At 37.1% G+C, this 24489-nt stretch overlaps 1 protein-coding gene across 5 annotated transcripts in view; it reads right to left on the bottom strand.

Annotated features, from left to right (window-relative positions):
- The window catches only part of MAP4K3 (mitogen-activated protein kinase kinase kinase kinase 3), a 64819-nt gene that overhangs the window by 22707 nt on the left and 17623 nt on the right, over window positions 1-24489 (bottom strand). For 2 of the 5 annotated variants that reach the window (XM_038130951.1, XM_038130950.1), the window contains exons 6-18: window positions 23755-23802; window positions 21635-21677; window positions 20914-20986; window positions 18486-18617; window positions 18137-18199; window positions 17974-18055; window positions 17759-17869; window positions 14443-14518; window positions 13417-13475; window positions 10858-10920; window positions 3406-3464; window positions 2241-2279; window positions 1904-1957 (exon numbers count right to left, since the gene is read on the bottom strand). In XM_038130951.1, coding sequence (XP_037986879.1) covers window positions 1904-1957; window positions 2241-2279; window positions 3406-3464; window positions 10858-10920; window positions 13417-13475; window positions 14443-14518; window positions 17759-17869; window positions 17974-18055; window positions 18137-18199; window positions 18486-18617; window positions 20914-20986; window positions 21635-21677; window positions 23755-23802 — 902 coding nt within the window. The remainder of the gene's footprint in view (window positions 1-1903; window positions 1958-2240; window positions 2280-3405; window positions 3465-10857; window positions 10921-13416; window positions 13476-14442; window positions 14519-17758; window positions 17870-17973; window positions 18056-18136; window positions 18200-18485; window positions 18618-20913; window positions 20987-21634; window positions 21678-23754; window positions 23803-24489) is intronic. The other 3 variants (XM_038130953.1, XM_038130952.1, XM_038130955.1) reach the window with 3 other exon arrangements.

The raw sequence follows: 24489 nt of genomic DNA on the forward strand, positions 1-24489 counted from the left end.
AAAGAAAGCAAAAAGGCAACAATGTGGCATGCATGTGACAGATGTGAGTACAAAGGACTGTGTGCCCTTGTCTCAACAAGAGGGTTTAGGTGCAGTTTGTCACTGCTATTCATGCAGGGCAGTGCCCCAGTAATTGCTGCTTTCCATAACCAGGAAATTCAAGTATTGGCAGCCTAGCTGCACATGAAAGAAACAGAAATAGCAAACCAATCAAAATTATTAAATGAAGAGTGATAACTTTATGTTGCTCTCTGAAACATGGATTCTCTGCCGCTACTATCACTCGACTTCATGCAATGGGATCAGTTTGGGCTGGAAGAGGAACACTGGATTCACTGGTTTTGTTCTGGATCTGAAGGGAGAAGTAACTGATGTCACATGTGCTCCTCAACTGCAGCTCCGCCTCACAGAATATAAATCAAACCAAAGCCTTGAATCTTCAGTGGGTTCCACAGAAAGATATTCAAGACCAGGCAGATGAACCAATAATTGCAGCAGATCTTTGGGCTCCAGCAGTATCAAGAAAAAGGCACAGATGCAGAATCTGTCTGACCCAAGGTTGAGGGATTCAAGCTTTTACACACTGTCAGGCCTTCTCTGTAGGGCAAAAGTACTTAGGATGATATATCAGAAGAAACAAACAGTACCAAGACAATTCAGGAAGACAATCAGTGACTACTGGTCCCCAGGGCCAGACGAATTAAAACCTCTCCAGAAGTTATCACAGATTCTTTCTTGCCTAACCTAAAAAAGAAAATCTACAAAAACACAACAGCCACATAAGCAGCTGAAGTCAATGCTATTTGAAAGATCTGATAGAGCTCGTGCAAGGAAGAAGGACCTTAAAGAAATCACTGCTAGCACTTATAGACAGCAGGGATCAAGAGGTTCCAAGCCCTGGAACATTACTGAATTGATGGTACTGGCTGCAAACAGGGCAAGAAGTGTAGGGGGCAAAACAAACATTAAACAAAAATGAACAGAAACAGAGCTATACACAGAAAACCATCCAGAGGTTCGTATGGATGGAGGAACCAAGCTGAGGTAGTTCACAAAAGCAGTAAAATTACTCAAAAAAGAAAAAAAAAAAAGAGAGATTATAGTTTGTTCTCTGTATGAGAGAGATGTCAGCAATAGATAACACATATTTTAAAGGTTTCTTGCATGAAGCAACAGCTTTCCAAATTACCCATTAACAGAAAGCAAACAAAATTATGTCTCAATGGCATCATTCCTTTTGGTCTTTACACCAGATTTCTTTAGGAATGTAAATCTACACGTACTGATTTTGCTTTTTAAATTGCTTCAGCTCTCATCTATCAATCAAATAGAGCCCAAGATACTTATACCAGTGGGATTTAATATGAACATCATTAATTTTACACATGCCTTTGCAGTCACATGTGCTCTCTCTGTCACATTTGCTCTTTCTGAGTAAAGGAAGTCAGCTCTATTCCAAAAACCAAGCACCCATACAAGCATCCTCCTAGTTGAGAACACAGACAGAACAAACTCAAACATCTAGAGAAGCCTGTAATGTATACATTTTATCTACTTTTCATGAGCTTTATTTGATATATAGTTATCAGTTCTAAAGAAGGCACTAGGACTGTAGTTGGACATATTACTGGCTCAACATAATGATGCCAAAATTTTGTTCCATAATAGAAAATAAAAAGAAAATTGTATCAATCAAGGAACAACATTTCCCCTCCCCCCAGTTTATTACAATCAGCACAATAAGACAACTTACGGTGATGCAACAACATGAAAATACCTATCTTTAAGAATGCCATAGCAAAAAGAATCATGATTTGTTACAGAATGTGATTCAACCTTTTTTTTTCCAAATACTCATCTATTCAAGAATCTGATTTTATTTATTTTTACAAGAAGGACTTACTGTTTAGAATCATCGTCTGCATCATCATCATCTTCTAAATGTGCCACATGTCCCCTAAGAAAATGAAGAAGATACTATGGTTGAGTGAGTTGTATTAAAATTACCTTGACTGTTGTGGAAGATTCTGAGCTCAAAATCTACCTCTTTTATAGAATTTTACTGTCTTTTAAAAAATCATTATTGTTCTTTCAAGTACAGCTGCAATCTAATCAACTATGCCTCTCTCACGGGCTCTCAGCAAGCACAGGGACAAACAAGAAGCAGTTGTGACAGACAAAAAAAATCAATGCATGAATTACTTTTGAAAGACATGAGAGGAAAAAAGAAATAAAATTACCGCTGATGTAGTTCTTCTTCAACTGATTTTAAGAGACTCCTTCAGCATTAAATAAGAACAAGAACATAATTTAATTGTGGTACACAAGCACAATTATCAAAAGCACCTATGATTCTTTCAGTAAATAATTCAAAGTATGTTATTTCAGCTGGCTTTCAGAATATTCATCCAGCATCCACATAAAAACAAACACAACTGTAAAAGTTTTAAAACTTATTGTTCACACAACACCCTTTCATGTGTGTTTATTAATGTATTGCTATTAAGTGCAATGTAAAAACAAGGACTGTGTTACTTTAATCCAATTTAAAAGAAATCCATAAGAAAATCATAATACTAAACAAAATAAACAGACTGACAAGTATGAAACTACTGCTGGGATAAATTAAATCTTCCCTGGTTAATTTTTTCTAACATTCTGGACTTTGTACTCATGTTTTTTGTCTGAAAACACGGAGAAGAATCACAGGACTAAGGAACAAGAGGATTTCAAAAATTATCAGTACTGATTTTTTCCCAATTAAAGACTGTGCAAAAATAGCATGCTCTATGCTTAGGTTTTCTGCATTTTTAGTATGATTTAATTTAGCAAATCAAAGGTAGGCATCCTAATTCTGGCATGCATAAATGTAATTAAGTAATTGTGTGCAAAGGGAAAATTACACGGACAATTATTTCATATGATTAATACATCAAGATGATTAAAAGTATGAGCATGAAGTTAAAGGGCTTGCTAAGAAAGGTAAGTTTTATTTTTTAAAGCATCTATAACTACATGTTCCTAGTGCCCTACAAGATAAAGAAGGGCATAAAGTAATGTCAAAGAGCAGCACTGACAGTTCCCAGGTGGGGTAAAATTGTGCTCTGTGGGACCTATCATGCAGAATATTCCATAAACAAGTAGACCAAGATAACAGCTCTTAAAAGGAAGCTTACACCACCACAAAGACAATGTGGTCAATACAGCCTCAAATACTGCAAAGAGCTGCAATTCCGTATCATTAGAGTAACTATTATTTTAGAAATAAATAAATAAGTGATTTTGGAATTTTAACTGATAGAAACAAGTTTGACTTTATTTTACTACATCTGTTTCAGCTAACGAGTCTTTATATTAAAATAGTCTTGAATGAATTAAAGACAGAGGATGAAGTTGTTTACTCACTTATTTGCACCCAAAAAGTAGCCACACTGAGGACCATGACCATATTCTAGCTGTAGATCCTAAAACATAAGAGAATGAATCTTTTAAGATGAACACATGAGCATCCAACACACACCCTGTGCCATGCTGCTCTTATCCCCTCTGCAACACCTGAGATACCAAATAAGCTGAATTCTCTGGCCTTCCTGCCCCCTAACACCACTTTCAGGCCTACTGCGCCCAAAAATCTCTCTCTGCCAGTTTGCTCCACCTCTAATTCCTGTTAACTCTGACCTTTACCCCTTTCTCGCACACAAGAGATCCTTTGCTCAAAGTCAGCTGCATAAAATAAAACAAAGCAACAACAAAAATAATACAACAGCAAGAGGAAAAAAAAATCAGGACTTTGCAATCTACCAGATTCCATAGAGAACCCAGCTACCCTTCACTGGTACATTCAGTAGTCATTTCAGAAGGGGAGTAGTTCTGGGAGGGAGCCTGAAATCCTCTAGCACATGGAAACATTTAAAAAATAAGCAGAGAGGACAGTAAGCGTTTTTATCACTCTGGTTATACTGGTATGTGTATATGATAGGAAGACCTTTTCTTTGGAAAAAAAAGCCAAAACAGAATTAACAAAGTCAAACGCTCCAGCAATAATGGAGTGCAGGCTACACAGAAAAAGATGTGCCAATAGGCCTTCAACACTATTTTAAAATAAAAACCATAATGGTATAAATATTTAATGCATTAATGGAATACAGGGACCCCACTGAAGCACAATCACATCTGCATCTGCTGGGAGAACACTGCTATAACTGCAGTCTATTTTTTTCTTCAGGTGGATCACAACAGGAGAAATATGAGCATAAATCTGCTCCCAAAATAGTGAGTGTATTCACCAGGAGAAACAAGCTAGTGATAAACGGAACTACACTCTTCCTTCTCAGGAAACATTTTAAAGGTCTCCCAAACACCTTCTGTTGAAGAGGCCCCTTTCAGATGCAACCCATATCAAAAAGTATGTCACCCTTCAGCAAGAGGCCCAGATATCCAAGCTTTAAGAGGAATTTAAGAGGAAATCTGGATTAGATGGGGCTGATCTTTCAAAAGGGTATTTTTAAAAATCAGAGGAAAAGTCTCACACCAGATTTGCCAGTGTTCCAAGCCGATGAAGTAGAAACCACTGCAGCCCTCAGTTCCAGGCTGAAGGGCAATCACATTAATACAAGGCTGTAAATATTGTTTTTTGCTTGCCAAGGAGTTTCAGGTTGTTTACTGCACCCTTTAGTCTGCCCTGTAAAGCTAAGTAGTAGTTTGCACATGGGTGTGGTCTACCACAGCTGTCAGAAGCATTTGGTTGCTTCAGTGACTTTACGTATTTTCCCAAAACAAGTGAAATATTGTGGAAAAAACACTATGTAACTGATAATTACTTGATGTAAAAGAATGTATAGATCAGAGGGCTGAATAAAAAATACAAATGCAAGCCTGGTGCTGACATTTCCTGAACCATGGAGAGACTGACTTTTCAATCTCTGTATCAACTTTACTATACATCTTTATTTGAGAACTAAGTGATCCCCCCAAACTCCATCTACTTCTATCCATCTGACTCCTCACCACCAGTGGATGTTCTACAATCCACCAGCAAGAAACAGATTCAACTTTCTTTGCTCCAAATACTTCTATTACTTCTATTCAATCTCAGAAACTTCCACCTGCAAGCACAGATATTTTGAGGATTCAGGCACTAGAGCAAAAAATCACAAGACTGGAAACATAAGGTGTCACCAGAGTCACAAGCAAGTCGGTTAAACAGGTTGTGTGAGTCTCTATAAGAGAACAAAGACTGGGAAACTGTTGAGAAAAGTAACCCTGAAACAGTGGGGTTACTGAGGGGTTACAGAAATCTGAGATTTTCACCTTGAAGAGACAAGCCCTCAATGTTGCAAAACACTGGGCAGACCCAAAATGTCTGTCCATCTGAGTTTAAACACAGTGCAATGCATGGATACAGACAGATACACTGTACAGCAATGATGAGGAAAGTATTAAGAGAAAATAAATAAATCTAAAACAAAAGGAGCCCTCCTCTGCCACCAGACCTTTTAAGAGTTGCTAGAATTTTCCTTATCAAAGACGACATCTGCCAGAATTATTTACGTCTAAATGTTTTAAAGGGCAAAATCTATCTTTTGGCTCTGTTTACTGTTGTGTAACATATAATCATTGACTGTGATTTTAATTGGACATGTATACTCTTCCTAATCCCTTTAAATATTGCTGGTTTTCACTCCAAAGGTAGGGTCAAGTACTCCATTCCCAGGGAAATTTCTCCTTTTGATCTCTTGATATTTTAAATACTGAGAGCTAGAGAGGTTTTAAACGTGAAATACATTTTCCTTCTACCTTCTATTTCAAACACACAGAGAACTGATAATTTTATATTAACTAAACCTATTCTAGCAACATATTTGATACAGAAACATTCATAAAACCTGCATGTATCCAGCAAAGCCTCCAGTGAGCTGTTATACTGCACCAGAAAACCCAACAAAAATATGTTTTTTTTAAAGCCACACATAAAGGTATCAAATCTTGTAAGTTATGGATTTCTACTGGGAAGAACACATCAGCATTAATTACTAATTTATGCAAAGTTACCCATCAATGTCATCAATCTACATTACTATTTTCATTTAACATACATACAATGCTGGTTAGTTAACTCAAATTCTCCGATTTCAGATCAGACAAAATTGACACAGAATAAATCTGAGTGACTAGACAGATATATTCTAACAGGTCTTGAGATCTACAGCCAGTAGCAATGAGAAGAGGTCTATGATCTTGGTACTGAATCAAAGATGCAACCCCAGGTTACCAACAACTCATTTCTGAAACAACTCATCCGTGTGCAAGACCGAAGTGCTCTTTGCTGATAGGGATTGCATTGGAAAAAGGTAATACAGGGAACAATCATCAGTTCCTCTCAACAGCTTAGGTAACATTAAAGGAAGCTGCCATGTAGAAAGCCACATCATACCCTTAGATAAATCACATCTGCAAAGTAATCAATGACTAAACAGTATTAAAAACAGTATAGAGATTTTCTCAAAATATTTGATGGTAAGGCCATGCCACAAAAAAAATTCCCAAGGAATTGATCAAATCTACAATACCTTTTGTGGCATAAGTTCAAAAACCTGCTATTTAATGTCTGCAGAATTTAATTGTAAGTTAACTGCTACTGTATCTTGAACAGTCTTCTCATCCTAATTTGTTCTATAGGGCTGGGCTGTCCTGGAAATCTATTTTTTGGTATTCAGGCCTTCAAAAACAAAACAATGTATACAGCAAACCTGCACTTCACAGTTACTTCCTACATTTGCTGTTCTTGAAATCTAACAAGACCATTTGAAGTGACAAAATTAAGACTTGAAATGTACAAAATGCTGGGGATGTAACTCTGAATTTGAAAGAATACAAATCACCTTTGGACTACTAACATATCAAGTAAGAAGGCACATACACATCTCTATCTCAGTAAAATGACAAAGCAATTCCTATCTCATTGCTTCATCAAAGAGGAAGTTAATTTTTAAAAGAGCCTAGCACTACCTAAGGCATATTCTATATTTTAATACCTTTATTTCAATAAAAAGTGCATTCTTGAATTTCTCTGGATAGCCTAATGCATCAGAAAAATCAAGTTGAATGTTTTTTTTTTTTTTTGAACAGGCTAAATAGAATTCTTCCCTGGTGGCTGAGTGAGGTTTTACTGTGCATTACTGCTACACAACCACTGTTCCCTTCTTCCTTTGCATTTCAGTTCTCCATGCATTTTGTCTATGAACACCCCCTTGCCTACTAGCAGTAAAACTGAGCATCTCATTTTCTTAATTACTTTTTCCAAGCAGAAAATACAGAAAACATACAGGGGAGGAAAACAGAGTAAAAACCACTGGTACTTTTCTCCCCATTTCCACTTATTTTCTTCTAAGGACCATGCTCCATTTCACTAGCTAAAGCTGGAAAAGGTATGAAGACTCTCTAAAATCCAATACTGATAGCTGCAATATGTTTTTAGAGCTATGTTAGCTAAAGTAGGATAGGAGTCTTCATGGCTTGCAGCAAAGAAGAAGCATATGTATGTATGTGTAGTAAGGAGAAAAATTACTGAAAATCAAGAAAAATACTCCTGGATAAGGTTCTCTGTTATCTATGTCAATCTCTCTACTTCAATCATTTCCTACCAATATTTTATCTTTTCTACCACAACTAATTAAAAATCACAGAATAGCTATGTGGAAACATTACATTCCTAAAAATAACTGCGACCAAAAATGATCACAAATTATTAAACTCAGAGCATATTTATGAGGCAAAAGGAAACAAAAACCAACCATGACAAAAGTATTTAAATAGGACCAAATGTATAAATGCACCTGGCAAGGACAGCAGTGCAGACAGCATGGGAGCTGCAAACCTCTAACTGAATTCTTTGCTAAAGAAGTCCTAAATGAATGTTACATTTGTAACAACTGAAAACAATTATAGCTGGGAACCTGAGATACCAAAGCCAAGCTTTATCAAACTCCTCTGTCGCTTTAACAGTAGAATTCCACACTTTTCACTGTCTGTTATATCCTTCAGGTTAAAATACTCCAGGCCCCTAATTTAAACAGAAGTAAGCTAGAGATCACCAGGGGTTCCTCCCCACTTCATCCTTTTTTGGGGAATTCTCTGATGGTATTTCTCACTCAACAAGGTGTGCAGAACAGTTCTCCATGTATGAACCAGAATTATTTTTCAGCTCACTACAAATGGGAAGAAAAATGTTTTACCACAGAATTTCAGTGTGGCAAATTCAGACCAGGATAAGCTAAATGAAAATATTTTCATTCAGTTCAATGTGACATTTTGTTTTGAGTCAGAAAAACAATAAGCTTTTGTGATTTAGGTTCAATAGCATAGGTTGAAAGTGTCCCAAAATAAAGAGCACATATTTTTAAAGGTGACTTTGATTTAGACCATTTCCTGAGCTCATTGCAAATGCAATGCTCAGCTCTGCAACTTATTTGAGCTAGGATCCAAACAACTGTTATTGAATTATACATAAAGACAGTGAAAATATCTACCTTATGCAAAGTCTAATGTGCACATAAGACTAAGAAGACAAAATAGGAACATGAAGAACTCTAAATGACACGAAGTAGCATGTGCAAAAAAAAATCTCAAAGCATGGAAGATACCCAAGAAAGTTTCTGAGAAACTTGTTGCCTATTTGCAGAAAAAAAGAAAAAATATCTATCCTGGAAGACAGAAGAGTCTGTATCTAGAGCAAAACAGGCTGTTATTTATTTAGCTATGAATCAAAGGAATATATTTGTATAAGATCAAAGAGAATCACTATCTCGTCCTTTCTGATTGCAATTTGCATTAAGGGATACTGGGGTTTGGATACAAAATTTTCCCTGCAAAGAAGACCTGTACTGAATTTCTCCATTCTTCTGGCAGATCCAGGTAGGTGCCTCAGAAAAGCACAGGCAGAAGGAGGGGAAGAAGAAAAAGAGAGAAATGATTTTTAAGGGTAGCCACACCATAGGCATCAAATGTTTGAAAGGTAATGAGGACAAAGTGCCATATGATCAATCCAGCTGTGCAAAATCCTGTCACTCAATCCCCTAATTTGCTTTCAACATCAACTGTATGTAGCCCAAAATATGCCTCAATCTATGATAATTTTTTTTATGATCTTAGCTCTGCAATGGAGTTGTTAATTATGAGGTATGTTATAAAATCATTACAACAGCAGGGAAAGAGCCCAACAGTAGTAGGTGATACATCATGCTTGTGAAAAAGTAGAATTGTTTCCTCTGGATAACATTTGAAAAACTCACATACCACTTCTCAATGAACATATCTGAAACCAATACTGGCAGAGCAGCAGTGGGGGAAGGAGACAGAGAGAGAATCTCTGATTAGTGCATCCTACAGAAGAATGAACCAATTAGTATTTATCCCCTCTAAGGGCTAGATCTTAATGAAGAATCTCACAAATAGGTGATGCACTATCATCATCTCTGAATTCTCTACTATGATTCCAAATGAGCACAGGAGGATATGAAGAAAGCAGTGAAACAGAGAAAGTGCTGTTGAGTGACTTTAAAAACACATCTCATGATTGTGACAACAGTACTTGGTAAGTTTGTAACAGTCACAATTTTTGAAGAGTGTATTGAACAGCATGGGGTAGAAGAAGGATGGGAAAGGACAGTCCACTTACAAGACATTTTCTCATTCTGCTCTTAGACCCACAGATATCAGGCTAGCAAGATATGTGACAACACTGAAAACAGCCTTTAACAAAAAAAAAAAAAATTAAAAAGTGTTAAACTGCAAAGAAGAAACCAAAAGCAAACCAAACTGAAAAGCCAAAACCACACTCTCAAAACGAGAGGAACTGCACAGGATGGGGGTGTTGCCACCAGGTAGGGAAATCTAAGCTACTAATCTCAAAACAATTTGTGAAACATTCTTATAAAGAAGCAATACACAAATTTCTTTCCAAGAAAGGCAAAGACAGTCTAAGCTTTCACTAACTATGTTTCTGGCAGATCAAGTCACACCAGGCCAACAGATGATGTAACAAACAAAAAAAAACCCTAAGAACTAAAAACATCACATAAAACCCAAGACATTTTCAAGCACCCCAGTCTCTCATCTTCCTCTCAGTGCACTTATATTAAACATCTCACAAATCCAAGAAAGTTAGTAGATTAATGCTCTTAATTTACTAAAGAATCTTTCTTCCTTTTTCTCAACGGTCTGTGTCTAACTACACAAAGAACAAAGAAATAAGAAAACTCACTTCCTAGAGTAATTTCCACAGTGTGATGCTAACAAACTAAATTTTTTAGCAGTGCAACAATAGAAAACTTGGAAAATTTATCAGACTTTAAATGATGCCAAATGCCATTGAAAACAGTTATGAGCCCACTTTCTGTTATTTCTATTAAATGTATATTCATTCAGCAACACAACTACCATCTGGAGAATTCACAGACTTACATAACTTTATAGTCCTGCATGGGATCATTTAAAAAAACCTACCAGACAGAAATACAAAGAAAATGTTTCTTCTATATTCAATCACCCTCCAAAAAATTAGCAAATTACACACAGTATGGCAGTAAAGAAATCACAATGAATGCATGAATGCGTAACACTGAGCCCCTTCTATAAGAGTGATTGAAGTAAATATGGATAGAGGTTAAATACTGTCAATGCTGCACATAATAAGAATTTCTATACTACAGAAATATACATACAGACTAATAGTTACATTTAATGATTTTTACAGATGAAAACACCACTACTACAACAACAGGACAAAACATGAACTTTGAAAAAGGAAAACAAGGACAAAACTAACACTGACAAAGAAAGGCATAAGACAAAAAATACCAGGTTAGATCTTGCAGTGTAGTATATGTCTTCTGAACTGTCCAAAAAATCGCTACTGTCAGGCTGTTCATTAGATAGAGATCAAGAAAAGCAAATTATTTATATTGTGAAAGCCAGATGCACATAAAGGTAAATTTTCTTGCTAAAAAAAAAGAGATACTGTTAGTTGAAACTCAAAACCATGTTAAGACAATTCTTGCAATGGAGGTAAAACACAGCTAAGGGAATGGTCACATCACCAAATACCAAAATGATGAATTACTGTTCATCAGCTGAGCTGTGGTAATGTGTGACAAACTGTCCCAGCAAGAGTCCAGTTCAACATCTCAGTGCAGCACTGACAGTAACTTCTCATGCTGCAGGGGTCCAGGGCTTTGTGCACTCACACACATAAGTGAGTGTAAGGTTAAGCACGCTTGGTGAGACAGAAGGAAAAGCATCAGAACTGTTTTAATGAAAACAGATCCACACTATTACTGCTGGAGGAAGAGACATTTCAAAGACTTCCTCTGCTGGAGTGGGCAGATTGTAATAAACTTCTCCCACAGACTGGTTTCTGCAGAGGCTCTTAGCTAAAGCTTCCATTCTTTGAATAGGTCACTTGTTTGCAATTTGCCATGCAAATTTAAATTGTCCATTGGTTCCTCAGCTAATTTATAAACATATGCTTTTAATTTGGTCTCTGGACCCAACATCATGTCTCTATCAGGTGTGCATGCTTCTTTCTGACATAAAGCATGGAGCAGTTAATTTTCCTCTTCAGAAAGATTCAAACTAACAGTTACAGGTGTTCTGTATAGACAGGGAGATGAGGCAAGTTCCTTGGACAGGTTTCACATATGTAACATTTGACCAGAACAAACAATGCTAAGATATTTTCTTATCAGCAGAATTCGTCTGGATGGTTCAAGTCCCTTCACCAAGCAGCAAGAACTACTGAGATTCCAAAGTACAAAGGTCCTGACTGCTAACACACAGAGTAGGAAAAGGCTCAATTCCTCCCTTCCAACAACACCAGTCAAAGAACTGCTCTCAAAAGCTGTGCTTTCAACCCCTTCGAAAATCTCTCTCCAGTTCAAGTTCCTAAGATGCAATAAAAGCACCACTGCCCCACGGAGTTATCCACTATGGTTTGTATCATCAGTGACTGATAAAAAGACATGGGAAAAGTATTTTTAAAACTTAAACTTCTCCACTAACATCTTTTTACAATTATAATTCTGTGTGTGTATAAATAAAACTCTTAATGAACAAAAGCAGGACAGTTTCAACTATACAATGCTTCCAACTGTATTTTCTTTACAACAGGGAAGCAAAGACAAAATAACTTGGAATCAGTTCAAAATTAATTTTGAGTTAAATGATGGGTTTGTAGTGGAAGCACTGCCTTCATTATCATACTTAATAAAAACTTACATAACCAGGGCTCCTAAATAATGCTATTACGCAGTTATGCCAAGGTCTAAGTAACACATCTGAAATACTTGTCTAAATCCTATGTGTGATTTGGTAAGCTGTCCTCCTCCATCTCAAACAGGCACCCGAAACTGAGGCTCTGGGTCCAGCCAGTTCTGAGGACAAGCAAGATTAAATACAACCTCTTGCACCCATAGTCTGCTGACCCACTACCAAAGGGCAACGCACTTGGAAGGATTATTTCAGTACAACCACAGAGCACCACAAGGAAGTCTGTGTCAGAAATCCGACTCACATGTGGTTTGTAGACTACAGAAGTACATTCCTAAGTACACACCCTTCCAAAAACCAATTCCAAGCAAAGTCAGTGTCCCTCCCACATATTTACTAAGCCAACTTTTTCTTCCTAACACCTGCCTTAGAAAAACAGAGAAAACACATAAGTCTGCAGTGAGGAAGCAAAGGAGTGTCTTTTTATCCAGGAACGTGAAGAAACTGCCCAAGTGCACAAATGTGGAAAGCAACAGTCTCCATAGAAGAGAGGAAGCTACTGCAATTATGAGACAGCACAGACACCTCTTCCCTCACAGCTTGAGTTCTCATACCCCTTGTACCGATGGGTCCACAGGAAGAAACCATTGGCAATACACCTTGACAGAAAATAGGTGCCAGATTCAGCATGGCTTAGCTGTGATGCAGGGCCACGGAAAGATTATTCAGCGGAAAGGCTTTTAAAATGCATCATACCTCTTCCCCAAGCTATCAATTTTATTATTGTCAGTACAAGAATAAGGGGGAGAAACAGATGAGTACACACAGGAATTCTACAATTAAAAAATAACTCTGCAAATAAAGGGAATGGTATACTGGGCAGCGAGGGATAAAGGATAGAGGAAAGCTCCAACACAAAGAGCTGTTGCTTAGCACATACAGCACACCTGGCAGAAACCACAAATAAGGAGGTTTGTTACCTATAGTGAATGTAATGGCACAAAAAACCCACTACGTTACAACATGTCAGTAAAATCACTAACAAGTTCAGTAGTACCAAGGAAACATGCTAAATATCTTGGATTTCTCCTCCCCCACAGATATTTGTAGGGATTAATGTGTAGTGCATAGCCCATGCTGCTCGTTACTCACAAATTCATGATGTGGCTCTGTCTCTTTCCTCAACGGTGGATCAAACTTTACTTGGCCAACTGAAGAGGAAAAAAGGAAAACAAGAAGTTAGACTCCAGTTAGAAAAGACTTGGCTCCAAAGGCTAACAAAACAGAAAAATTCAGTTTAATGAGTGTATCATATCCCCACTGACAGAACCTTGCGACACATGGACATACCAAACTTGTGACTGCTAGAAAAACTAATGGGCACAGAAAGTACTCTTTTATCACAAAGGCAGCTCAATCGCCATTTGCCTCACCTTCTCATTAGAAGGAACAGGAAAACCACTGAGCAAATAGGGCAGTGAACTGTCCTCTTCACAGGTGCAATACAGCTGTATTTTATAGAAAAAACTATCCATGATGTGAATTCACTGTTGGATCTGTTCTTCTGAGAGACTCACTAGCACTAAGGAGTGGTGAATAAAGTTTGGTGTGAATTAACCACATCTTCCAGGACAACTCTTTGGCAGGACTTCTTGAACACTCCTACTCTTGATTTTACCTTAAGACAGCTAAAGCTCTAAGTATTTAATTCAAGCAAAATAATTACTACAACTTGGGGGATGGAGTCTGCTTTTAATGGCCAAGGATCAACCTCCACCCTTCCTGACCTCTGTGTTTGTTTCAATTCAAAAGCAAATCCAAGATACTAAATTAAGGAAGAAAGAATAAACCCCTTTGCCATTCTGTTACCCAGCTGAATCTGGCATTGGTCTGAATATCTTTCCTGGAGTAACATATAAAACTATGTCAATCAGCTCTCAGAAGAGCTCAGGCCATGTCTTGTTCAATTAAGATGAAACAATAATGAATTCTGCTGAAGTCCTGACAAAGGCTGTATAAAAATATTTTACACATCTTATATCCTTAAATGAAACAGTCTAAGCTTTTATTTTCCTATCTATCACTCAAAATGTTTCTATGTATGTCAGATACCCAAACTACCAGCTGAAATAATATCAATGATTAAATACATCATATTGTCACATTACACATGCTTACAGTTTATTTCAGAGCGTGTCTTTTCTTCTCTCCCATTTCTACTTGTTGAATGAATTCTGTGAGGCACAACAAGAGGCTAGAAGGGAAAAATAAAATATTTAATACCAAAATATATTCATTTGAAACCTTGTATTGTGTAACACTTTTCAGCAGGCTTCTTTAGCATAACATCAAAAAAAAAAATCAAGTGAAAGCTAAATGTAAAGATTGGATGCATTTTTTAATATACTTAAGTTAGAATTATTTGGAGACATTTTAACTGTTGAGTGCCTTCAGTATAAGGGATTTTATAAAACTGCATTTGAGCAAGTAAAGCTAATGCTGGCCAGCTTTTCTCTTTGCTCATATAGCATTTTCTCTTTTCACCATTCAGTTTAAGAGTATTGGTAGTTTTTAAAGTAAGCAGTAAGACGAAATCTAACTTACTGGCAGATTTCACTCCATGAGATACTGAAATAATTTTCCCAGCTTTTAACTTAAACTGATTTCTAAAATGTCATCAATTACATTATTTAAGCAGATCAGAAATCTACCTGAGGTTTTCAAAGCTGACTAGAAAGGAGTATTCCTGGTACTCCTGTGCTGTGTGGCAAGAAAGATAGCAAAATTTCTACAAATTCACCTTCATATTTATATTCCACTTCTACTTTTTCCCCAAATTTCCATTTACTTCTCTACAGGATGAAGTGTTCTGCACTTCAAGACCTGGCTTTCTTTTTTTGCCTCTGTTGGATTTTCCCTCTTCTTTCTACATTCACCACTGCAAGCTCCCTTAGAAATGTGGGGGCATTCTGCACCCTTGTTCACTGCCTCAGGGTCAATGGTGAGCATCTTTGCATGTGAATCAACCTTTTGTTACTAATACTGTTGCTGCTGTACTTTCACAGAGTCATGAATAGATCAGAGACTCTGTTTATTCCTAAAATACAATCTGCAAACATGATTTCCCTTCTCCCCTTTTCATCACACACTACTTCCTTGATTCCTGTTAAGATCCAACACATGTACACGGTGTTTCACCTCCCATTTTTGTTCACTTTGCTCTTCCTTGAAACTGCAGTAATTTACAGACTGTGGATGAGTATTTTCTCCACTCTCACCAGCAGTTTTTTTTTGTTTCTCACAGCTTGTGTCAATCTTTCCTTTCCACAGTTTTATTTTGTCTACTGTGCACTCTTCAGGCTTCGAAAATGGTTGGCTACAGCATGTCAAGGTTTGATCTGATACCATGTGCTGAAATGTTGCTCATTTATAACCTTTCATTAAGAGGCACTGCCTGGTCATGTCTGATGTGTGTGCATCTGCAATTGCAGTGCCAGGAGCCCAGCTGGAGCAGGGCTAGGAGGTATTTTCACCTTCGCAGCAATACGCCTGTGTTGCACTACAGACAGAGCCTGTCCTCCTATCAGATTCTCCATGACCACAGAATTACATTCAGGATCAAATCTTCATCTCTCAGTCATGTGGACAAAGTCCTCAAGTCACCTTGAAATACCTGCACTGACAACAGGCTGATACAAACACCTGACATCTGAGCTGTGCAGGAGGACAAAGGAATGTAGGTTAACTTCCTGACACAAATGCCATTTGGGCACAATTTCCATCATGTTGTACCACATTTTGTCACTTCTTTTGATTTTTGATGGATGCATTCAGGCAATTGTGACAAGCACAGGACTGGCCGATCCCTAAATTAACATCTCCAGCTACCTTTGTGAGCATGTAAGTTTTGGAGAAAGTTAAATTGTGCATAAAAGAAGATCACACACTTCTTAGTACACTCGTTTTTATCAGAATGACTACAATGCCAAGACTGCCCTGCCTGTGGTGAGAGTCTTCATCTGAAAATGAAAACTTGCTGAGCTTCTCCCCAGAAAAGGCACAGCTTTTGCTCCTGATACCACAATTCATTATGGGGTTGTTGATAAGTCATACAGTAGACAACAGAAAAGCCTTCTTAATGCTAAGTCACAAGGGACGTATAAGAGGGAACACTATTTTGTAAGCCAAGAAACACCTCTTAAAGGGCCTCACAGCTCTCACTCATCACTGAGCAGAGAGAGTACTAAAGGACAGTAAAGAGCTTATGGTGAGAAGATCCAAGTTACTCAGTGCAGGCTCCATGTGGAATCAGACACCGTTCTCTTAAGTGTCCTGAAAGTCAACCACATTAAGGGAGTTCTTGTGTGTTTGACTTTTAATTTATTTTTTATCAGAAAAATCTACTAAATTTTTCTCCCACTCCCACCACGTACATTTACTTTTAAAAGTATTGACTATTATTTCATCCTTATGCCTTCATCTCTTTCCATCTTATTTGGAAAATGTGTAAGCACTGAACTCCATAACACAAAAAAATATCTATTTCACTTTGGCTTCTTTTTATTTTAGCTTTTAAGAAAGACCTTGTGAAAATCATCTGGTCTTTACTTTTTAAGTGGGTAAAAGCTCATTTAACTTGTAAAATCTGAAAATTAGTCCCTTAAATTAGTTGCCTCTTTTAAGCTTCTTTTTCTCTGAAGGCATTTTTAGATTAGTTCACCCAGTAAAAAGAACCAAAAATATGTAATTAAAGAATCAATGCCATTTGTGTTAAAAGGATTACATTTTTTCTTTAAAAGAAAAAGCCATCAGTTAGGGAACTGTAAACATTTGAAAAGTATGCACTAACGTGCAGGAAAGTATGAAGACAGGATGAAGTAACAGAATATCTATCTCTTTTCTCTTATTTAATAAACACTTCAGTCCTGTGCTGTTTATCATCTTACATAAGCAGACTACTTTTTCCCAGCTGTTTGAGCAGAGAATCAGAAACTCTTTGTTAAAACTATAAGTGAAATCAAGTTTCAGAGTATTTTAAGATGGAAAAATACATTCTGCAAAATACATACATCAAACTACTGAACAAAAACAACTACAGGATCATTCTCTCCTACACAGGTTTATGAATCAGTTTTATGAATGCTTTCTTTGCAGATGGAAACAAAACTTCACAAAGAAACATACAGCAGAACGCATGACAGAACTCAAGAACTGGAGAAGCATATCACATAAATGCTTAAAATTTTGTTCATTGCTGTTCTTCAACAATTTTGAAACAGTAAAAACTCTTTTTCTTCAATCTTCTCTTCCCATAAACAGAATTATTTTTGCTAAGTGCCTGTATGAGTGAAAGAGCAGCACAACTAAAATCAAAAGCAACCCCTGAGACTATTCCCAGATCACAAAAAGTCCTGGGGCTCAATAAATCACAATAATTTAGTTTTGCTGGCAAACAAAAACTTTAACTGATTCTATGATTAGAAGATATTCCTACCTCAGGATCATCGTCATCAAAATCATGGTAAGTGGAATGATCAGGATTATTCATTTTATCCAAAAGTTCAATGGCAAGACTTCGATTTAATGGCTGGGTAACAAAGGGATGCTGAAAGACAGACGGAAACACAGAGATTAAAACTCCAGACACTCAGATGAAGCATATTTTAATTTTATAACTTTAGAAAAGACCCCTCCTACATAAATTTATACCTGTAGCAGCTTTTCAGCTGTAGGTCTTTTTTTAGGATTTTTTGTAAGAGCCATTTTCACAAAATGATGGAAACTATTGGACCTGTAAAACAAAGTGCTAAACATTAAAATCAATTTCCAAGTACAGTGCATTCATTATCTACTGAAACAAAAAAGCACTTACCATTTCATTTTGTCCTTTAATTTAGGAGGTTGGAAGTTGCTTTTTGTCATTAGAAAAAGTGCTCTGAAAAAAAAGAACAACAGCATTTCTGTGGGTACATTGCAATACATGAGATAAATTATTAAACACTTTATTTAATGAAGTGAAGCCACATCAGTTTAAGAGATGCAACCAGGACTTTATACACTTATGCACCAGAAAGAGTTGTTATAAATTTCTGTTCACTCAGAACCCTCACAGCCCAGTGCCCTTGCAGTACACCCAAAACCCACAAGCACACACAGCCATTTCTTCAAATGGATTATTCAATTAGCTGCATTTACCCACCAAGCTCAAACCCCTTACTAACCTCATTGGATGTAGGTCAAACATTGGAGGCTGAAGTTCAGCAAGCTCTATTGCAGTTATTCCAACTGCCCACAGATCACAGAGTTGGTTATAGCCACCTTTCCTTTCTACTGCAGCAACTTCTGGTGCCATCCTGAACAGTAAGAGACATTTTTAGGTAAACTTCTCACCACAAACCAAACATTCTTTGTACACACAGTATTCTCCTCCTTAAAGCTCTCAATTGATAAGGTCACAGTATATATAGCTATCCACACACAAGTGTGTGTGTAAAAAATTATGCAATATACACCTGAAGTTTCCTTTAGTTATCTTCTAATAACTATCAGGCAGTTTCTACAATGGTCATTCAGGAGTAAGTGGATGAAATCAATCTGTCTCAGACCAAATACTACCCAACAACCAAAGAGCCTGAAGTATAATTATTCAACTACAATAAAATCCACACAGTACCCAAATTTACATACTGCCCAGAAAGTGATCCACTGACTTTGAAGAAAAGAATTCTAACAATAGAAAAAGCAAAATGTCAGCTTTCTTGTACCCTGAAAGCATGAAACTCATTGTCACCTCTGTAGACAGCACTCCACGTTTGTAAAGTCTGTCTCACTCAAAAAGTGGTCAGGCGACCTCTTTATGTCAACAAAGTGGTTACACATTCTCAGGTGGCAAAAATGAACAAACATAACTGGCACATAAATAGGAATACCTAAAGAAAATTATTCACTTGGAATTGTCACATATTTTTAATAGCCAAAGTGAATTATTAATTTGATTGTCCTATGTAGCCCTACAAGGTGGCCAACATGTTAGTATTTCTTAGCTTTAAGCTTTATCAGTCCTGATCACCTGCAAAGTAGCACAACATAACTCAATAAATGTAACTCAGATGAAGTCTCATAGAGAGTAATCCAGTAGATCACCAAGCAGCATCTCAACTGATGCATTATTCAAATAAAGATATCCTGTGGTCACAGCACTGAGCCTGCCAGAGCTCAAAAAGTGTTTGGACAATGCTCTCCCACACATGGTGTGACACTTGGGGATGTCCTGTGCAGGACTCAACAGCCCTTGTGGGCCTTTTCCACTCCTTATCTGTAGATCTGAAAACATTAGTACATTTGGTGGTAGAACTTACTTCACGTTTGCGTAACTAAACTATATTTAGACACATTTCATCCAGAGTTCATTCAAATTCCCATCACTCTATAACAAAAATAAGGGAGTTACTATAGAAGAGGGGTTAAACATTTAAATAGAAGGGTTATCAGCACTGCAGTTCACCTGCCCTGAGACACATGTAGATCTAATGAGCACTAAAACCTTCACACGGCCTGTTTCAACTAAATTTTCTTCTCTGTAATCTCAAAAATTTTGCTTCCTTGCTTCTGCTCTCAAACCTCTGAGAATCTTTGCAAAGAAAAAACAACGCTTTTCATCAGCATCTAACCTATGTAATACTTTCAAAGTTATTATTTAAGGTCATTTGAGAAGCCTGGCAGGATTTGAAAGTTACAGGACTTTCAAGCACTGAGGTCACCCAGACATCTTGGGAAAGAGACACAAACCAATCACATAATCATGACTGATGGGTGTTTGTGCTATTCTGAAAGGGAAGTGAAGCCTTGGTGTGAAGAAAATTGCTAAAAATACTGTGCTTGGCTATTTCAAGTCCATACTTGAACACAGAGTTTTTTCATTATACATATTTTTATCTTGCACCTACTATGCTGTCAGACTACAGAATTTTAATATCTGTCTGTGAAACATATGACAAAAGTGCTGTTGTACAGTAGAGAATGTGTCTCATGTACTTCAAGGTGAAAGGGGACAAGCACTTTCAGTAGGAAAAGGATTAAATGAAAGGCAGAACTTCCAGTAAGAAAAATTACACACACTAGTTTAATGGGGAAGAATAGAGATGGAGCACAGGCAGAACTGTATCACAGAATTCAATCAGTTCAGGCAAAAAAGGAAGAAAAAAGCTTTGAGAAACAGTTCACAAGCGGCAAAAGTCTGTGGATCTGTGAGGACAAAGGAAACTCATCAAGTAGAAAAGCTGTATCTAGGCTGGAGGGGAAATAACATAAAATATCAAAATAAAAAGTCAGAGAATAAAAAATAGTTAAGACCAAAGTTAAAAGCAAGCAGAATTGCTGTTAGTTTTAAGGTTTCACTAAATTAAGATAAATTAGTCAACAGTGATGGCAGTACACAGCCTTTCAAGTTTTCAGAGTATTAAAGCCTTTTCTCTGACACTCAGCTAATTCAGGATTTGGAATAAGTAACACAGATATGATCACCAGGAAGTCTGACACAGCCTTCAGAGGTTAGTCTACCCAGGAATGACAGAGCATGCCTTTATCACAATTTTTCAACAGTATTATATGTGTTACCATTATATTAATGGTCAAGTAAAACACAGTTACCAATATGGGGTGCCAATGAAGGATTTTCTTTTGGCAATTGTAGCTGTTATCTGCGCAGATACTCCAAAATCAGCTATAAAAAAAAAAGGCAAAACCAAAATGACAGTTAACAAGTGACTTGATGTAAGTAATTGTTAATGAACACAAGTTTGCTTTCCCCACTGTTAAGAGGTCCTTAAATATACTGGAAATATTTAACAAAAATAAAAACCAAAAGTGAATAACAGAAACTTGGTCTGTCTCAGATACCACAGGTCAGCTCCCTTTAGTCGCTTGCGAAGCATGCACACAAATGTCCCCCATACGCACAAGGAAGAGCAGGCCGGCACAGAAGACCTAACAGGTACATGAAGGGTTTTAATAAGACAAAGCATCTAATTTTGTGTTACTGAAGAGATACCTTCAGCTAAGCTTTCAAGGTACATTTCACATTTAAAGACTCTCAATGGAGATTTTATTAAAAATTTATAAAGCCCTGTGATTTGACTTTTATTTTTCCTTTACAATATCAGATCTTTTACCTCACTGTTCCAAAATTACTCCAACTAATCCTCAGATACTAATTCGGTAGTTTAGTTAGATACCACCAGCAAGATAAAAAGAATTCTGATGTACAGTAATCCCTTACATGAACCATCACTTCATTAAACAAAACAGAGTATGCTGCTTCTTAGAGCATATAAAAATATTAATTTTTAAGCACTAAGATGTATTAACTCACCTAATTTTACATGTCCATTATCCGTTAAAAGAATGTTTGCTCCCTTAAAAAAAGAGAAAAGTTTACTTGAATTAAAACTTGCCAATTCCTCCAATACAACAATAAAAAAAGACATATGTGACATCTTACAGCAAATTAGGGGTCAAAGGCAAAGCAAGGATTGTATTCAATAAATCTGCAGCCTTATCAAGGAAATGTCTGTGAAATTAGCAAGCTGCCATTCTCTTATTAAAAATATCTCCTTGGATATACAGTGTTTTTCATTAATTTTTAGTTAAGCCTATGGTACTACAGAGTTTGCACTGCACACAAAACCTCTCAATAAACAGTATTTGCCTGTGCTGACTAATTCTTACTTTTTTCTATTTACAATGACTCGAAGGAAACAGGAACTCAAAAGGTCAAAGTGGAAACAATTTCATTTTCTTTTCATAAGCAGGAGCTCATTTAGTCTTGTTTGAGAGCCATGCTTATAATTACAGCCTTAAGGACCTGCCTCAATAATCAAGCATTCAGCAAAGCTACTTCCGTCCTTATGCAACAGAGATTCTGTTCGTGCTGGATTTTGAGAGGTCATTTTTGTGTGGCTGTGTGCTCCACTCACTTCAGCTCAATAACCAAAATCAACCCAAAGCAGAGGTTTGTATTACAAAATTACAAGATAAAGGACTGAGAACAAACCGGATTTGAAGACTGAAACCAGGTAACGTTGAGCTGAGTGAAGGTTAGAGCTGGCTAAACACAGTTCCAAACATCAGCACTGCACTGCCCATCAGGTAGATGGAAAGGCAGCAGAGATGAACCTCCACATATCCGTGTTTTCACAGATTATGGCTTTTCCCAGAGCAGGAAAAGTCAGGCCTGCAATAAAACACAGCTAACCTGGCCCACGCTACACAAGCACAGTTAATGAGCTTGGCAAACAGTGTAACAGCCCTGCTTACATGCTCTTGACCTTGTTCACCTTTCAAGCTAACAGGACAGGTACTCTAAACATGGAACTTAGCTACTGAGGGAAGCAAACACAGTTCAGCAGTCAGGCAATCTGCAGATGAAGACAGTACTTTTCCATGCTCATGAGAACAGATTAAAAAATAATCTTAACAATGTAAGCACTGTAAGCATTTATTAGCACAGTTCTGCTTAGAAAAAGTATCTAAGGACAGTATCCTTACAAGCATACTGTAAAGTATAGTGGAAAACATTTAATTTTGGTGCCTGAAGTAATCTTTCATTCAGAAATTACTTTTGTGATTGCTCAGAACCCAAATTACTTTTGTGATTGCTCAAAACCCACATATTCTTCTGCAGCCATTGAGAACAACTTGGAATCAGGCTGCATGAAGGCAACTACAGTTAAAGCTGCTGGGGAAAAAGAGAAACAAAACCAGCCAAACAAACAGCATGCAACAACACAAAAGAAAATGATGATTTACTGTCAGATTTCCAGGAGGAAGCTTGCCAGGTTTGGAAGGGCTTTGGAAAGACTAGGTAGTAAAACTTCAGGAACAAAAAGTCAACAGGAAGCACCAGAAGGAAACTATAACAGAGTATAAAAGTCTGAACAAGCCACTTTTGATATAGCTTTGCTGAGATGGAGATTTAAGTAAGTCAGCACTAATAGCCTGATTTGCAGCACCCTCTCTATTTTTAGCATGCGAGGGAGGGGACAGAAGTAGTCTCCAAGAACTGCACAGAACAGCAGCCTCTGCCCTGCAATCTGCTCATACGAAGCAAGAAGCCAAAGCAGGAGCTCTGCTCACTAGCTGGTTCAAAAAGAAAGGTATATGGAGCTCCCTGGAAAAGCTGTGGGAAGAGCAAACTTTTACTCTGCACAAAGCACACACCTTGACACATACTGCTCTGGACACCAGCTGATGGCTGAATTTCACAGCACTGGTCCACATCAAGAGTATGTGTGGCTCCAAGGAAAAGAACAAACTATTTCCTTGCATATATTTTAAAGAATTTTTTTCCTTGGGCAGAAACTTTCATTCTAATAGATTAAAAATCCCTACATACTCAGAAATGTACTGAAAACTGATACGTAACAGTAAAGACCACTAGAGGTGATGTAGCCTATTTTAAAAGCACCGAAAACCCCTTCAGTTTTCACTTACCTTTATATCTCTGTGCATTTTTCCTTTACTGTGAAGGTAATATAGTCCCTGCATAAAATATTTAAATAGTAATTTAGTCCAACATTTTTCATTTCACATACATTTCTTATTTAATTATCACGCATATTTAGGATCCAATTTAATCATCTAAATGACTCACTGACCAAAGAACATTTTTATACTTCAGTGTAATTTGCTGTAAATTTGCAGATTCAATAGATGTAACAGCATATCTAATATCTTTATATAAAGCAGCATACCTAAGCATCTTTATATAAAGATATTTAGACATTTATCTACAACACAGGATAGATGGAAGTAATACCAGTCACCATGCCTATTGGAAGGAGAGTATTCCCCAAACAAGTTTTTCTCTGGACATGGTAACTGTCACGTTTTTAGACCGAAGTAATTACTGGCAAATGGCCTAAGAGTCTTCTATTCAGAAGTCAGATCACCGGACCACTAATAAAGCTACCTCCTGTATCATTACATATTTCAATCAAGCCTAGAAATTCAACTCTATTTCATGGATTTCTGCAAAAGCATTTGGCTGCTCGGGTCTCGTACCAAAACATTTTAAGACTCAACACAAGTTAGAAACTAAGTTTAAATTCTGGAAGAATTCTGTAGAACCAAATCCCTGCATGACAAATCAGAGACCATGTCACTTTGGACACTCTAGGCTTATCTCTAAAATTCTCTTCCAGAAGTAAAATCACACACAAACATCTT

Source organism: Motacilla alba, chromosome 3 (assembly GCF_015832195.1).
Source record: "Motacilla alba alba isolate MOTALB_02 chromosome 3, Motacilla_alba_V1.0_pri, whole genome shotgun sequence".
Classification (NCBI taxonomy): domain Eukaryota; kingdom Metazoa; phylum Chordata; class Aves; order Passeriformes; family Motacillidae; genus Motacilla; species Motacilla alba.